Source organism: Motacilla alba, chromosome 19 (genome assembly GCF_015832195.1).
Source record: "Motacilla alba alba isolate MOTALB_02 chromosome 19, Motacilla_alba_V1.0_pri, whole genome shotgun sequence".
Lineage (NCBI taxonomy): Eukaryota > Metazoa > Chordata > Aves > Passeriformes > Motacillidae > Motacilla > Motacilla alba.
The window spans coordinates 2,274,825-2,291,454 of record NC_052034.1 but is presented as its reverse complement, the minus strand read 5'-3'; the positions used below and the strand labels follow the sequence as shown (position 1 = coordinate 2,291,454).

The following is a 16,630-nucleotide window of genomic DNA, read 5'->3' as shown; positions in this document are numbered from 1 at the left end:
AACTTGCAAACCACTCACTATCTCGCAGTGGTAGCATTGTACTCAGCAGTCCACAGACCCAGCTACAACCAAGTTTGCCAACTCTCCACATTCTTTTCCAGGAAAACATGGGTAGATTTTAGTAATTTGGCTGTGCATAGACATTTCATCATTATTATTAGCTGCTGCATTTTGGCCTTAAAGAAAAAATATGCGACTAATGTGCTGTCCAGGGACTTGTCAGTTTAATTTTCTTAATGAAAACATATTTCTCAACCCCTTGGCAGAGGCTCGTTTAGTAAATATCTCCGCAATATGATACAAACATGGGTTGTGCATCTCTGATGGGAAGGCATGACAAACCCCAGAGCTGAGGCCAAGGAAATGCAGTCATAGAGATTGAATTAAAAAGAAAAAAAAAAAAAAAAAAACCCAAAAAGTAAGAGACAGCACCTAATATCATGTCCTGGTCCTTATTAAATGTCCCGTTTGAAAGAAGGGAGCAGAAACCCACGGTGGAGCTGCACCAGCCCTGCCCGGGAGCGAGGCCGTGCTACAGTGGCTCTATAGAGCTCCCCGTCAGGCCTGGGAAGGGGCCAAAAACCTGCCTGCTTCCCCAAATTTACTACAGGTCAATGGAGCTACTCAGAGGCATTAGGAGCTGCAGCTCAGCAGCAGCTTTGCACAAGCAGCCCCTCTGGCAGGCCGGTGCAGGCAGGAGCTGCGGGCGGATGGGCGGCTCCGCGGAGGATGCTCCGCTCGGCTCCGGCCAGCTCCTGGACAATAGGTTGCTTCATCGCCCATTGCTCGGGGACCGGCAGAGGCACAAGAATCACCCAGTGCTGCAATAAAACTTGCCAACGTCTTGCCAAGCTCTGGGAAAGCTCAGCCTGGCTTTGGTGGGAGGTCTGAAGCAAGAGCCGGGCAGATCTCTGTTTTATCCACCCTCCTGCCCACACGGCTCCAAACCGGGGGAGAGCATTGCTATGCAGAAACTGGGGACAAAAGCTGGAAATTTGGGGTTTCCTGGGGAGGATGTGCAAGCAGGTGGCATCTGATGCTCAGGGCACCCCCTGTGCCAAGGGCAGCTGCAGCCCTGCCTGGGCAAACGGGGCAGCTCGGTGAGGTTCAGTGATGGGCACAAGGGCAGCACAGCAACACTCAAGTCTCCGGTGAAGTTTGAGCCACCAGCACTCAGGAGATTAACTGCAGCAATTCCTGGCCTCATCACCTTTTGTTCAGACCCAAAACCTGTTTGGACACAGTGTCCATGGGCTGCAGCAAACGCCCTGAATGTGCCAATGACAACACCATCCCTGGAGTGGAGATGTCCAGCATTGAACCAATTTCCTTCCAATTTATATCCTTTTTTTGAAAGCCACACCAGGTGTGTGTCCAACCCAGCAGCACTTCCTAGGTGGAGGCAGCAGGGCCACTCAGGGAGCAGGGCCCACCAGCCACCAGCAGCCCCACATGTGCCCTGCCCACCCAGGCACCAGCCCCGAGCCCAGGGAGCACCCGTGTGATGCACAAGGGACAAGCAGCCAAGCGCCAGCCCCAACAGCCTCATCTGCAAAACACCAAAACTGACAGGACTCCAGTTTTAGGCACATTCAAACCCATTTCTCCCTCCCTCCAGCTCCAGCCAGAGCAGAAGGCACCATCCAGACTCCTCAGCCCTATCCTGAGGGTCTCATGTGCCCCTCAAAGCTCTCTGCTGGGTTCAGTGGCTCTGACAGGCACGTTCCTGTCCCACCCCTGCACTGGCAGGGACAAAGCGCTGCTGTGCCACGGCAGCAGCTCTCACTGCCCCTCACAGGGAAAAGCTTAAATCAGTTTTGATGTTCACAGAAGAAAGGCACCCTCAAAGAAAGCAATCATGGGGAAAAGGCTACGGTGCCTCCTGTGCGAGCAGGACACCCCCTATGGCATTAAAATCCCACAGCCACTGGGGCAGGAGGGTCGGTGTCACCAGAGCTTGGCACCACACTGCCACAGCCCCAGCTAAACCCTTCCCTGCAGATGAAATGTAGCAAAAACAGTAAAAGCCAGGAAAATAAACAAGCAGCACAATTCCACAGGCCTCCCAAGCTTCAAAGATGATGTGCTAGTGAATTATTTGTTCTGATAATGAAGCAGTCACTGCTTAGCTAAGTTTATGCTAGGCACATTTTATCTCTACATGATATTCACAAATTGTTTTAAAATGAACTGTTAGAATAAGCATCTCTTGTTTATTTATTTATACTATTACTATCCAATCCCCTTAACTGTGGAGCAGTTGCTGACATGGAGCCAAAGCTTCTATTATTGTTCAAACAAAGTTTAATTGATGTCTAATTGGCTGGTTGGATTTGGAAGTGAGCGATAAGAGAAAAGCTTTGCTTTTCTTTGGGGCAGCAGTTCCCAGCCTTTCAGGCTCTCCAGGCTTGGCCTCTCTGTGGGCATCTCACATGTGTTTTAATGCCCAGATGAGCAGGTCTGGTTGATCCTGGAGAGATGGGCGGCTGCAAAGCTCCCACGTCCAGGAAAAATCTTATTGTTTGGGCTGGGGGTGGCAGACCAGAAAAGTGGAGAGAATCAGAGCTGATTGAGGAGCTCAGATACTCACCTGAACAACAACTGTGCTGTGCCACGCTGCACATCAGCAACAAACCCTCACTGCCCTCCTCCTGCTCACCAGGATGGAATCTGACCTTCACTTAGATGCCAACACCATTCCTGCTGCCCCTCTGGATGCATTAGATGGGAAGAGATGTCTCCTAGCAGCACAGGACAAGCAGGGAATTCAAACAGTATTTCCACAGGGAAAACTGCATGGAACCTGGACACCTGAGCAACCCAAGCCTTGCCCTCAGCAAAGGCTGCCAGTGCTCTCTGAAGCCCATGGATTTATGTGGACTGGGGCTCACTGCACATCCCTGAGATGTGAATGGTCCTTCAGATACTGCTGAGTGCTTCCTTCTGTCGTTTCAAGGGGATAAAAACATCCCCAAGCACTTCAGCAGCTCAGCAGCTGAAATTCTACTTTTTAAGACAATAAGACAAAGATTTCAAAAGACAGATAGAGGTTTTATAATCCTTGCTTTTGGGATGGTCAAGTAAAGCAGTGAGTGGAGTTTTGGCAGCTCCCGTCCTGTGCTGCCTGTGGTGATCAGGTTGTGAAAGGATCACAAAACAACTGCTCACTCATCTTGGCTAACAAACCATGTCATGGCTGAGCAGCCACCTCCTGGGAACCTGCTGGGCATGCTGAGATGCCCCCAGCAATGCTTTCAGTACACCAAGGCAGGTGACACACCTGCATCCCTGATAACAACTAATGTGGCCCCAAACTCTTCTTGAGACTTGGCATGGCTGCTGGAGGATGCTTCTTCTTGTCTTCATTGTTAGAAGGGAAAAGAATGGTGTGCAAAGCCTCCATGAACTATGTCTTCATTCTGATGACCTTTCTTCATTTTTTTCTAATTTCCCTTCTTTCGACAAGTATTTCTTCCACTGACTTAACGCATCTTTAAAAATAATATTCTCCAGGGCAGATTAAAACAAATTTGGGGATGTCAGCTGTTTCTTTTAGCCTTTTAAATGGCATTTCCTTTTTGATAGATTCTTGCTTTCAGAAAATACTTTAAAGAGATCAAAGAGTTTTTCAACAGGGTCCCATTTTCCCAGTGTATCCTAACCCTCAGTCCCTTATTTCTCTTATCACCCACGCCACTCCGTTATGACGCTCTGTATACAAAGTAAGAGCAGTTAACTTTGAAGTGCTGGATTAGCCCATGCCAGATCCTTGCCTCAGAATAACAAACAATACAGGTTCAACAGGAGTTCTCATCAGTAGTTCATTTTTCAGCCCCAAATTCACTGTCACTAACACAAGCAACATTGAACTCTCAGTCTATGGGCAGATAGCAGAGATTTATCTGGTGGCAGGACCATGACCTAGTGATGAGAAGGTCAGACAGTTAAGGGATTTTTATATTTTGGAATGGCGAGGTTGTATTTTTTCCTTCTGGCTAGCACATCTAATTTTTAAATAAAACATTGTTTCTCACATACTTGAGAACTTGGTGAGCTGGATGGCTGCTTTCATGGTCTAGAAACGTTTCCTTTCTTTGCCCCGTGGTGACTCGAGGCACGGGCAGGCTCCTGGCCATGGGCTGCTTCTCTGGGCTTTCATTTTGCTGCAGCTCAAGCTGAGCAGAGAAGGTCCCAAGTTGAGCAGAGGAGGAGGATGGGAGAGCTGGTGAGCAGCACCAGCAGCACAGCACAAAGGTGCCTCAGAGAGAACGTGGGCAAGAGCATGGTCACCAACAGCATTTCAGGGCAGGTTTGCTCCCTCTCCAGCCCAGCTGCCTGGCAGTGGGCTGAGGGAAGGGCCGAGGCAGCCTTGGCACTGCTGGAGCCACAGCCCCGGGGTCCAGCAGCAGAGCCCCAGCAATGGCTGGGACCTTCCCCAGCTGATCTGGGCTTCACCAAAGCCTCCCCTCACCGTGCCACAGCTCCAGCACAAGGACAAGCAGGGAAAGCTTTGGGAACGCCCTCAACTGTGGGCATCCCATGTCTTTAAAAAGCAGGGATGGCTGCTTGAAGAGAGAAGTGTATCAGGAACCAGACTCCCATCCCTGCCCTCCTCGGTGTGCACAAGCTCTGCCTCCCTTGCCAAAGATGTCAACGATTTTAGCAGCACAGCCAAGAGCCATTGGAGTTCACTCCTGCTTTTTCTCTAAAAGCAGGAGTTTGCCTGAACAGGATAATTCCAGGACCCCAAATTTAGGAGCAAGCAGATCAAACATTCCTCAAATATCTATTTTATTTCTATGTTTTAAATTGACGGCTCACATTCCTTCGTTGATCTCGGATATTAAGGTTTGCTTTTGGATCAAAAACCATCAGCAGAAATTCTTGTAACTGCCTCAAAAGATTCTGGACAAATATTTCCCTTTAATTGTAATGAGAACTGGGCATCCATATGCCCTACAGAGCCATGGAAAATTTAACTTTTAAAGGATTATTCACACAGGAAAGCTGCACCAGCTTAGCCAAAGCATTTATACTTCTTCAGACCTTGATGTCCTAAAAACTAGTTTTATTTTGGTTTACTAAAGTTGATTAGGAACAGATTTTTTTTTAAACTGAAATAAGCCACTTTTAAAATGAAACTTGAACATCTAAAGGGGATTTGCCTCTTTTCTGCACACGCAAGATGCTTTATCGATTCTATTTTTTTCCTCTGCAGCATTTTCCTACATATGCTTCTTAAAAGCTGCTACCATAGAGACCAAAGCTGGCTTTGTACCTGTGCACACCCTGCACTCCAGCCAAAACTCAAATTCAGTATCTCGAGCCTCCTGTTACGCCTCAGGGACAGTTCTGCTACCGCAGAGAAATGACACATTATTTTCTCTGCAGGAACTGCTCACAAAAATATGACCAGGCATCCTATGAACTGGCATTTTTTACTGATGAAACAAAAGCTTTATCAAATTGTTTATCCTTGGCAATACCTGGATAGAAATCACAATGCTGCAAAGACTGGCACCTTGGGGAAAAAACCTGGGAAACAGCTAAATAAATAATCTAACAGAAAGAAGAAATCCTGAGCCAGGAAAGCTGTGGAAGCAAAGATCAACTTCCAGCAGAAATAAAGTCCAAAAGATGAGATTTCACAAAGAATGGTTTGCCACGAGCTACAAAAGAATCTACAATTGTTCAGTCACATAATGGCACATAAAAGCGAGAGGAAGAAATCGGAAAGGCAGATTTATAACGAAGTCCCTCATTTGCTTTCTGCCTCCCCCACCCCTCGTACAATTTCACAAGTGTGGAATTCCTAAAATCCCACAGGAAAGGTGTGCACCCTGCTAGGACAGCGATGCCCCCACAGCAGGGCGGCCAGAGGGACGGAATCCAGATGTGCAGCTGCATCTGCATCCTCCAATACACCCTGTGCCCTTAATTAGCGTCTGGATTGATTTGATTAATTTGATTTCATAGGATCTCACCGACTGGAACTTTTCAGACGTGGAGGTTTTTAGGGTATTTTGGGTTCAGTAATTTTTCTGGGGGAAGGGATTTTTTGGTTTGTTGGTTTGGTTTTGGAGGTGGTTTTGTTTGTTTTAACACACACGCACACACACATATATAAATACACACCCACGGGAAGGTTTGTGAACAATTCTTTCCAAAAGCAGGCACTTCTTTCCAAAAGCAGGCACTCACAGCTCGCTGTGGGCGCTGGATTCATTGCCCCCATCCCTGGAAAGCGCCGCAGCCGCGCTGTGAGCAGGGATGGGAACCGGGATGCTGCAGCGGGGACCGGGGAGCGGGGACGGGGAGCGGCTGCCCCGAGAGGGGCTGCTCAAACAACGGGATTCCCTCTGCCTCCCGAAAAACCTGCCCCGCAAAACGCCCCTCGGGATGGGCAGCGCCTGCAGGGATCACCCGCGGCCGCTTTTCCTCTCGTTCCCCCCCGGTTCGGGCAGCCGTGGGTACGCAGCGCTCCGGGCAGCGCCGGGACGGGGCAATCTCTGCACCGCAGATTTTCAGCCCTTTAAAACCATCAGCAGAAAATCCTCCGGAAGAGAAATCCGTCATTAGAACAAACCTCAGAGAGGAGGAAGGAGAGGAAGGCTCTGAGGGATGGAGCCGGCGCCCACCCCGCGGGCGCTGCCACGGGCGCTCCGAGGGATGCGAGCGCTTTTCTCCAAAGTTCAGGGAACTTTGCTAACATAAACTTTTTATCTTTTGATGATCCTTTTAATATAAAATAATCTCTTTTTTCCCCCTCCCACAATGAAGCAGTCGGACATTAAAAAGATAGCGAGTGCATTTTAAAGATGTTTCCACTTTATAAATCAAACTTTCTTGGCAACACCATGATTTCCATTTCAATGCCGAGCTTGCTGTGTTCTCCTAATATCTCCTACAGATCAGTCCTAAGAGGGAGTAATAATCCCCTAAAGTAATTCTCAGCCCTAAATTCTCGATAATTTATAGTTGGCTCGTTCTGTGCAGCTCTACAAAGAACGAAACAAATGACTCCCCCTTTCCCCCCCCAGCCAAGTTATCAATATTTGCCTTGTTTATACAAAAAAAGCTATTTTACACCATTGCCATGGAATTAACGCTTCCGCTGAGCTTTACATTTCCTCCTCTCCATTGAGTGAACTTGTCATTAAAGTCACTCTTTTTTTTGTTGTTGTTGTCGTTGTTTGAAATTTAAAAATCAGGCTTCCATTTCTTTTCGTCTGTGCCCCTTGAGGTCAGACAGACCTACATTTAAGTGATTTCAGCTAACGGCATTCAGGGGCATCTCTGTGCCTGCTGGGAGGGGGATTAGAGTCCTGATTAGTGCCTGCAATTAGTGCCGCTTTCCCTCTTTCCACACCCCCCCCCAATGCTAAATGCAAGTGCACGCAAATCTCCATTAACCATCGTTTTTTTAATTGGCTCGAGAGGAGGTTTATTATTGCGACTCTCTATTTAAATAGCCTGGGTAAAATAAAATCTGCATGAAGTAATAATTTTCATTTTGTCCTCTGCATGGGGATTAGCAGCAGACTGCAGCTCGTGGGCTGCCCTGCCCTCAGCACGGCCACGCGTGGCATCGCCACGAACCGAGACTCGAGGCACCACGGCGTTGAAGTTGTTCGATTTTTCATGCTAATTATTTTGTGGATTTTTTGCTGTCGGTGCCGGGGAACCGAGCCGGGTCCCGGCACCGGCGGCGCAGGGGCTGCGGGGCTGTGCCTCGCTGCTAAAACACCGATAAAAGCCCTCCTCCTGTATTTTGACACCATTTGCAGCTGAATCCAGCGGGGGGGAAAAAAAAAAAAAAGGTTCTTTTGTTCCGTTATTCATCAGCATTTCAGCCACTTCTTTCATTATTTTTTTTATTCAAAACTGTTTGTAAAAAAAAAAAAAAATTTTAGCTCGAGGGCGCTGCACTCAATTTCATCAATGGAGAATTTGGCTCGGGTAACGTAAAAAACCCCAAATTTTTGTACATCTTGTGGTCTATCCCTCATCCCACCTCCTGAAAGGTGCACTGCCAGCTCCACCGGACAAGGAATGTGGGACTGAGCCCTGTCCATATGGAGCTGTTTAAACCAGCCACGTTCAGACTTCCAGAGAGATAACATGCACGTTTGGGATGCTTAGGGTCTAGAATTTGGTACAGATATTACACGTCTCCACAGGCACACTCAGATACTATAAATTAAGGGTGAAATATCTGAGGTCTTGATCCCCTCATCTGAGCTGACTTAGGGAGCAGACCCATCCGAATGAACTCGGCTCTTCCCATCAGCAGACGCTGCAGAACAAGCCCTGAGATTTTCCACGCCAAAATAAGGTGTGAAAAGGACAGAGTTACCTGCACCATCACTCCATAAACAGCCACACAGCAAATAAATGGAAGATTCCTGGGACATACAACCCCTCTCCAGGGGGAATAATGGGAATTTCTTGCTTATTAGAGTCCAACTTCCCTACACCAAGCAGCACTGGAGGATGGAGGAAAGCAGAGGGAAAGCTCTCATCAATCCCAAAAATCCAGTGCTGAGGGTCGGGTTCTGGGTCTTACAGTGGGAGCAACAAACAGGGGAGAAAAGTCACACACACACACTGCAAGAGCACCACGGCTGCTCTGCACGAAGGATCGGAGACCACAGAGAAATAAATACTGCATAGAAATAATTTGTGGGTTTTTTTTCCTCTGTTTTCTCTCTGTTATTTGAGTGTCTGGCTGCACAGCTCGCTAGCACGGTGTAAAAGAAGCAATCACAGGGCATGGCAGAAGCTGGAGCCGTGCTGGAGTTAAATGTTAATGCCCCAATTTTCCTTCCCAGCAGCAGCAGCGAGGTGAGCCCGCTGCCGCAGAAGCCGAGGGCAGATACTTTGGTGCCCACAGTGACACCCGGCTAATTTTCTTGGCAATTAGCTGATTCCCGAGCTGCTGATGGTCTGAGGTTTAATTCTGATTCTTAATTTTCTGACATCTATTCTGCCATCTCCCACCAGGGCAGCCCAGGCAGAAGAGGAGCCCTGAGTAGAGGCAGGGCTGAGTTCTCTGGGCAACTGAAGCCTCTGTGAGGCTCTGGTCTCCCTCCCTGGGTGTGCACATTGAGGGGGCTTTGTTTTGATAAAAATAATTATTTGTTTCCAAGGGAAAACAGATTTTTTTTTTACCCAGAAGTGGCACTCTTTTCTCTTTCAGTTTTGAGATTAAAAGAACCTTCGTACTGCTAAAACTTTGGTGCAGAGTGTCCCAGGACAGGTCTCAGTGCACAGCACAGAAAAGGGAAGGGAGTTTGTTTTGTTTTGGAAAAAAAACCAAAACACCATAATTATGCTAATTTCCTAATTAAAAAATCATTTAAAAAATTACCAGAGAGAATCGGGACTAAATGTTTCAAACGACTCCACAACATTTTCTTGCATCTACATTCCAAGTGCCACACTCAAACACATGTACAGTTTAGACTGGAAAAATGTTCTTACTGAAATCTGCAATCACAATAATATTTTTAAATGCCACTGACTGTACCAGCTCTGCAAAACCCAGTCTTGGCAAACAGGACATTTCATAGAGATCAGAAGCAATACATTTTTGCAGGGAATTTTCACTAACCTGCCTGCTTTGGTTATTATCATTTCCGTGCCAGCTTCATGAAATTTCTTCCATAGCTCCTTCTCATGGAGATAGACTTTGATATTTTCTATTGTCTGTAAAAAAATTAAGATATTGAGAACAGCAAGAAACGACGGAGAAAACCTGCGAGGAGGGCTGGGAAGGGCCGGGGAAGGGCTGGGGCTGGGGACACTCAGGGCCGGCGCTGCAGCCGAGGCTCCGGGCGAAGCCACCAGCCCGTGCGGGAGGAGGATGGAGTCTCAAAAATTCCGCTGTCCTTTGCCAAAAATAAGAGAAACAAACGGAGGCCGGTTTTAATTGCAGACTTTCACAACCAGGCAGGACACTGCGGCTAAATGGAAATTTTTTTTCTTTATTTTTTTTTCTTTTTCCTAGGGGAAAAAAAAGTCTGTTGGGGTAGACTCGCCCTAAACCTCCCAAAAAGCGGGGCCAGGAGCAGCTGCGGGGACAACGGATCCGCGTCCGGGGCCGCGCTTTGTGCGTTCCGCGGGATGCCGGGGACATCGCATCCGTGCACGGAGTGAAGGCACAGAAGCCGCGTTTTATTTAGGGATGGAAAACCCCTTGTGAATTCCCCGCCGGGCCGCAGCCCCGGGACGAGCGGCGGCGGCTCCGCACGGGTCGGGCCCGGCCGGCCGCGGCTTTCAGCGCTCGAATTCGCCCTTTACCGACTCACGCACCGGAGCGGCCTGCTGTGGACAGGGAAAATAAAATTATAACAATAAAAAATAAAACCAAAGAAAAGCGAAGAAAAAAGAGCTTTCCTCGCAATCCCTCCCCGTGTCGTCGCGGGGGAGATGCGCGGTGGCGGGCCGGGCCGGTGGCGGGGCTGCGGGCGCAGCAGGGCAGGACGCGGGGCCGGACGGAGCGTACCTGCTCAGGGTCGGGGAGCTGCGGGCTGCTGAGCGGCGTGCTGCTCCCCCCGGCTACGCCGAGGACGGGGGAGCCGGCGGAGGTGTCCGCATGGCCGGGCGCGGGGGCTGTTGGAAACCCTTCCTCGGTTTCAGACAGGCTTTTCTCCTGGAGCATTTCCTTGGGGGAGAGAGGCGGAACGTTAGCTCGCTACACCGGGGGCTACGTCCAACCCTGTCCCTCGCCCAGCCACCTGCGAGGTCAGGCCCTCCCGGCCCGGCCCGTGGTCGCTCCTCGGGCGGCGGCACTCGGCGACACTGGGATGTGACACCGTCGGCCCCGGGGGAAGCGCTGTGCCCGGCAGAGCCGGGCCGGGCCCGCCGCCCACGCGTGGCTGCGCTCCCGCTTGAGGCCAGGGCGGCTCACGTCTGATGTGGCCTCAGCCCCCAGCCCCGATTCTTCGTCCCCTCCGGTACCCGTCGGGAAGGGCAGCCCGGCCCGGTCGGTCTCTCAGCCCCGTCCCGTCGGGGCTGCGGGGGCTCCGCGACGAAGCGCTGCGGCGGAGCCGGGCGGTGTAAACAGGGGGAGTGCTGGGCTCCGAGATAAAAGGGCCCCTCTTAAACTTGGACGGAGACTGGGAAAAGCCAATAAAGATAAGGCTGACAGCTCCGCCGGGGCTGCCGCGCATCAACGCCGACTTTTACAGCGCGGAGGGACGCGGCCGCCCGCCCCGCTTGACGGACAGACAGACGGACGGGCAGCGGCGGCGCGGAGGGGGAGCAGCTCCGAAGGGGCTGCGGGGTGCCGGTCCCGGGGACCGAAACCGGCGCTGGGCACGGACCGGCGGCCCCCGAGGGAGCGCTCCCGAGCCCGGCCCGCAGCCCCGGTCCCTGCCCCGAGCCGCCAAGGCCGAGCCGCTCTTCGGGACAGCGGCTGTGAAGGGGAAGAGAGGGGCTGGGACCCCAAACTGCAGCTCCAGCAGAGCTCCAGGGAGAGCGGGACTGGCACCCCAAACTCCGGTGAGAGCGGGGCTGGGAGTCCCAGCTCCATTCGCACCAGAATTGCAGGGAGAGCTCCCGCCGAGGAGTCGGCCAGCCAGCCCGGCTGTGTGCGAGTGGACACACGTACCCCAGCGACCAGCCGCAATCCCCGGGGCAGGGAGCAACGAGCGGGGAGCACGGTAAAGGGGCTCAATGCCCCGAGAACTCCACCGGTCCCTCCGCCCGGCTCGGGGTGTCGGGACGGGACGGCCCCAGCCGAGGCGCGGATGTGTCCCGGTGTCCAACCGCGGAGCGGGGCTGGGTGACCGGGAGGGCACAGGTGGGAGGGAGGTGTCCGCGGCGAAGCCCGAGGGCAAGGCTCCAGCCCCGGACCGGTGCTCCCGGTACGGAGCAGGTTGGCTGGCGGGGAGCAGCAGGGAGCAGCGGGGCAGGCTGGCGGCGGTGTCCCGCCTCAGGCCGGGGCTCGGCGGGCTGCGGGGAACCCCGCACCCCTGGACCCCCCGCTCCCTCCCGTCCTTCCCCCCGCACCCCAGGAACTCACACGGCCGGCCGAGGGGCAGGAGGCGCAGCGGGGGGCTCCGGGCTTGGCCTGGGGGCGGCTGCGGCATGAAGGGCATCCGCGGGGTGCTCAGGCCGGGAGCGGCTCCGCGGCCCCCGATGGCAGCGGCGTGCGGAGCATCCCCCGCTGCGCGGATTCACTTTCCCTTGATCTCGGCGGAAAATGTTCCATAAAGATCCAGTTTGGGGCCTTTCGACTCCCTCCCTCTTTGTCTCCCCCCCCCCTCCCTTTTCCTTCCCCTCCTGTTGCTGACGTTGCCGCTGTCAATCACATCCCCTTACACCGACTCTGGCCCGCTCCGCCCGGCCCGGCCCGCCCGGCCCGGCCCGGCCCCGCGCCCGCCCGACGGTCCGCGCCGGGGGGCACCGGCGGGGGCAGCGGCCGCCCGGCTCCCGCGCACCAGACCCGGCTGCGGCCTTCCCGGCCTGCCTCGGCGCAGCGCCGGGCCTGGCGGCGAACGGAGCCGCTCGTTGCTCCGGGAGGAGCCCGGGGAGAAGGGGACATCCTCGGCACCACCGCCCCCTCACAGCCCCGACGGTCCTGCGGCTCCCCACTGCCCGCCGTGGAGCCGGGCAAGGCCGGGGCTGCAGCGGAGGGCATAGGCCGCGCTTGGAAGGGCACCCGGCTCGGCGGGATCCCGCGGCGGGAGCCGGGATAGCCCGGGAGAGGTGATGGGGAAGAGCCGAAATCACGCCTGGGCAGGGGTCCCGCCTCAGGAGGGGCCCACAACCCCCGTGGGGTTCCCTGACCCTGCCCTGCAACCAAAGCGTCCATGTCCGGCGGCCTGCGGCCTGCCTTCGGCTGCGGCTCTCCCTGCACTCTCGGGGGCAAGGACAGGGCTCCCCTTCCTCTCCATGTCGCGACACAGAGCCCCGAGCCTTTCCACAAGGATGGCAGGAGCTAGGAGCCACAACAAAGCGACGGCCAGGCCGGGCCCTCAGGGCCGCCCCGAGGTGAGGGCGGTGAGGGAAGAGGCCGCTCACACCACCCCGCTGGAGCTCCCTCACCCTGCGGCACGGGCACCGCCTGCTCGGAGCCCCCACCGCCACGCTAAGCCCCCACATCAGGCGGAGAACCCTTGCGGGAGAGTTCCCGAGTGCTGTCGCGACTTAAAGAGCCACTTTCAGCTCGGCTGTCGCGATTACCAAGCCACATACACAGAGCCCGCCGCGCTGCCCTCCCTGCGCTGAGCCGCCCCTCACAGCCAGGCCGCCGTGCGCTACCCCTGCTCACAGAGGCCTGTCGCGACAGCCCCACCTCTGTGCCCCGCGCTGTGTCGCGACAGCACCAGGCTCTGCGCTTCGCCGTGCCCCCCGAGCCCTTGCTCATCCCCTCTGTGGCCTTACCCGAGGCGGGGGTCCCGGGCGGGCGCCCAGGCGCCGCTCGCTCCCGCAGCGCCGGGCTCACAGGGACCCCGCCATGGGCCGGCGGGGCTGCGAGGGGCAGGGGTCTTATCGGGGTTTTCTTGAAAGTGAATTTAAACCCGAACGCACTCCCACCGTCACGTGGTGCCGAAATTGGGAACAGGAGCAGAATAAAAAGTAAAGTGGGGTCAACCTCGTAATGAACCTTTTCCCCACTCCTACCAAAAAAAAAAAAAAAAAAAAAAAAAAAAAAGAAAGAAAAAAGGAAAGGGAAAAAAAAAAATAGGAGCCGAGCGGGCCGGGAGATGCGAGGCGAGCGGATCTCGCAGGAACCAGCGGGATGGGGCAGGTGAGACCGGGCCGCGGCGGGCCCCGACGGGGCCGGGGCGAGAGGGGACCCGCGACCGTCCTGTCCCCGCACAGACCGAGCGGGGACTGAGAGGGGGCGAAGGGTGAGGAGCCGTCCCGGCGAGGGGCAGCGAGAGGCCCGGCTCAGCCAGGGCTCCCGGGAGCGCCCCTGACCTGCCCCGCCGGTTCCCCGCCGGTTCCGCGGTCGCAGCGGCCTCGGAGCTCCGGGCCCGGTCCGTGCCCAGCCCCGCGGGCACCGCGCCCGCCCCCGGCTCGGACCGCTCTGTCCCGCCGCCGGTTCCCACCCGCGGGCCGGGCTCTCCCCGCGGGACCAGGGCGGCTGCCGAGGGCCGGGCTCCACGGCAAGGTGAATTTTGGCGTGGCTCCGCAGCCGGGACCGGGGGCTCGGCTTTGTCTGGATGGGTCTCCCCCTTCAGCCCTTCCTCCCGCACTCGCGGCAAGGGGAAATGCCGGCCGCTGCCTGAGCTTCCCGACGTTAAATGCAGTGTTTTCCCCATTGAACAACAACAACAAAAAAAAGGGCGGAGGGGCAATTTAATTAAAGCAAATTCAAAGACTCTCAGGCCTCCTTCCAGCCTCTGCTTTGCCCGTCGGTGCGCACGGGGCTGCAGGAGCGGTGGGGCCGGGCCCGTTCCCCGCCGTGCGGCCCCGGTTGGGTCCGGCCGGGCTCACCGTGCCCTGAGCCCGGGCAGCACCTGCCCGTAGCGGGCTCCGGACTCGGTTCCTCCGGGACCGCACGGATTTCCTCATCCCCCGAGCAGAGGGACGGAGCCGGCACCGAGGGGTGAAGCGTCCTCGTCGGACGGAGCCCCCGGCCGCGGCAGCTCCGTGCGCTTCCCGAAGGCTGCGGCAATTGCCGGCGAGGCGAAACCAGCCCGACTGTCATCACCCGGCAGATAAACGGCCGGATCCCCGACGGCAGGGTGGCTCCTATTCACGGCTCATCAACGCCGAGCCCAGGGAGCAGTGGGAGGATAAGCCCCGCTTTCAGGGACCAGCGCTCCAAACCACTCATCACTGTCACCGAGCTCGCTCATGCCTTGGCCCTAAACACCGGCGATTAATAAAAGTTTACTGTCGCTTTTCTCCGAAGTTGCGCTCAGTCCGCGGGCCGGGGAAACCCGAGTGGGATCCGTCCCGCGGGATGCTCCAGCACTCTTCCAGCCGCTGCTCCTTGCCGTGGCTCCTCTTCGCCCGAAGGAAACCTGCTTCTCTTCCCCACAAGAAAAGCTGCCAACCACGACGGAGACGAAGGGAGAAGCGAACCCCGAGCCCGCACCCGACGGAACCCGACGGCGGCGGCTCAGAGCCCCGTGCGAGGCGGGGGCAAAGTCAGGACCGAGCCTCGACCGCGTGGGTTGGCATAGATTTACTGACTTGAGAGGAAACTCACCGGTTCACACAGCCGAGAAGGGTTTGAATGGATGAGTATTGAGAAAAAGTTGCCGAATTTGGCCAGTACCAAGGCTGGAAGAATGGAAGGCTAATACTGAGTTATGCATGAACTCGGGAGGAATTACACCGCATCAGAGTCTTGCTTCTAAACAGCGACAGTGCCAAATTTCTAATAACTGTGTAATATGCTTATTTATACCATACAAGGACTTACAAACCTCATTGTGCATAGCAGCTGGGTCATATTTCTTTACCCTTCCATTCCTCAGGCTCTTTTGCCAAGAGACTGGTACCAAACACTTCTAGGCTGAAAGGAAAACACAAAATTTAATCGCAAAGAAACCATGACAAGGAAGCGTGGGTAAGATACGGGCTGACGTGCAGCCCTTTAATCTTAAGCATCTGCCTAAAATAGATGCACGAAGGGGGTATTGGAAATATGCACGGTTTGAAATTCAAGCGATTCTCTGCTTCTAAATCGTTCCGCTCAATTATCCACATGTATTTCCCTGACCTGGGCACGTTTGTAGGCTCTAAGGCTTTGTTTTAAACTGTTAAATAAATATTTTAACGAATGTTTTAAAACGTTGTAAACGAATGTGCTGCTCAGTCTCGCACCAAGCTCTGCTGGAACCGGGTAGATCAAATGAAGAACGATATTCCGATTTGTTTTAAAATATTTGGGGGGGTATTTGTTAATTTTATCCCAGCGTACCAAGTGTACTCACCTGTCATAATTTCAAACAAAGCTATGCAAGATGCAGCCCGGAGATGTTAAACCTGTATCCAGAAATAATTAAACTGTGAACGAATATTCATGTATGTAGACATTTTTTTAAAAGCTTAAGTATTTTAGAAAGAAAAGATAACAATTGTGGAATTGGTTTAATTTTTAAAACTAACCCTAATTTTGTCCAAATGCTCTACGATTTTATTTTTGAATATTCTCACATATTATTTTTAAGTAGCATATAAAAAACTAACTTTTCAAATCAATCACACATTTTTTGAAGGAAGAGATTTTACCATGAGCTCGACAAAGTCTTCGTAAGAATTAGTAGTGCAGAGATCACTGCTCTGGTGAGCATCAGGCTGAGATAGTCCCCGGTGGTATTTCCCAGCAAAGCTCTGATTTAACTTCAAGATTTACATACATTTTAAAAAATTAAAAAAGCTCCATCTATTTTGCAATAACTTTTTTTTTATTTTAATGAAAAGAGCCCTAAAGCTACAAGATGCTGGAGGATGGGAGCAGGCAAATGGAGCTGGAACGGGAATGATGGTTTAAAAAATAAAAGGAGAACAAAGCCCAGCGCTCAGAGCATGGTGAATTCTCTGCAGCCTGGCTTCCAGTGCCACAGCAGCCCCAGCTCTGCTTCCTGCACCCCCCAAACTCTGCTGTGGGGTGGGGTCTGAGCAGGCCCTGCCGCCGCTGCTGTGCCACTCAGAGCAGCTC

General features: G+C 53.8%; 1 protein-coding gene across 4 annotated transcripts in view; it reads right to left on the bottom strand.

Moving 5' to 3' along the window:
- The window catches only part of TBX4 (T-box transcription factor 4), a 37,721-nt gene extending 21,745 nt beyond the window's left edge, over nucleotides 1-15,976 (bottom strand). Inside the window, exons 1-4 of one of the 4 annotated variants that reach the window (XM_038158263.1) lie at nucleotides 15,903-15,917; nucleotides 15,173-15,481; nucleotides 10,508-10,666; nucleotides 9,614-9,708 (exon numbers count right to left, since the gene is read on the bottom strand). In XM_038158263.1, coding sequence (XP_038014191.1) covers nucleotides 9,614-9,708; nucleotides 10,508-10,663 — 251 coding nt within the window. In that variant the 5' untranslated portion in view covers nucleotides 10,664-10,666; nucleotides 15,173-15,481; nucleotides 15,903-15,917. Of the gene's footprint in view, nucleotides 1-9,613; nucleotides 9,709-10,507; nucleotides 10,667-10,739; nucleotides 10,871-12,028; nucleotides 12,236-15,172 lie in introns of those variants that run through there. The other 3 variants (XM_038158262.1, XM_038158261.1, XM_038158264.1) reach the window with 3 other exon arrangements.
- Between the last annotated feature and the right edge of the window lie 654 nt (nucleotides 15,977-16,630).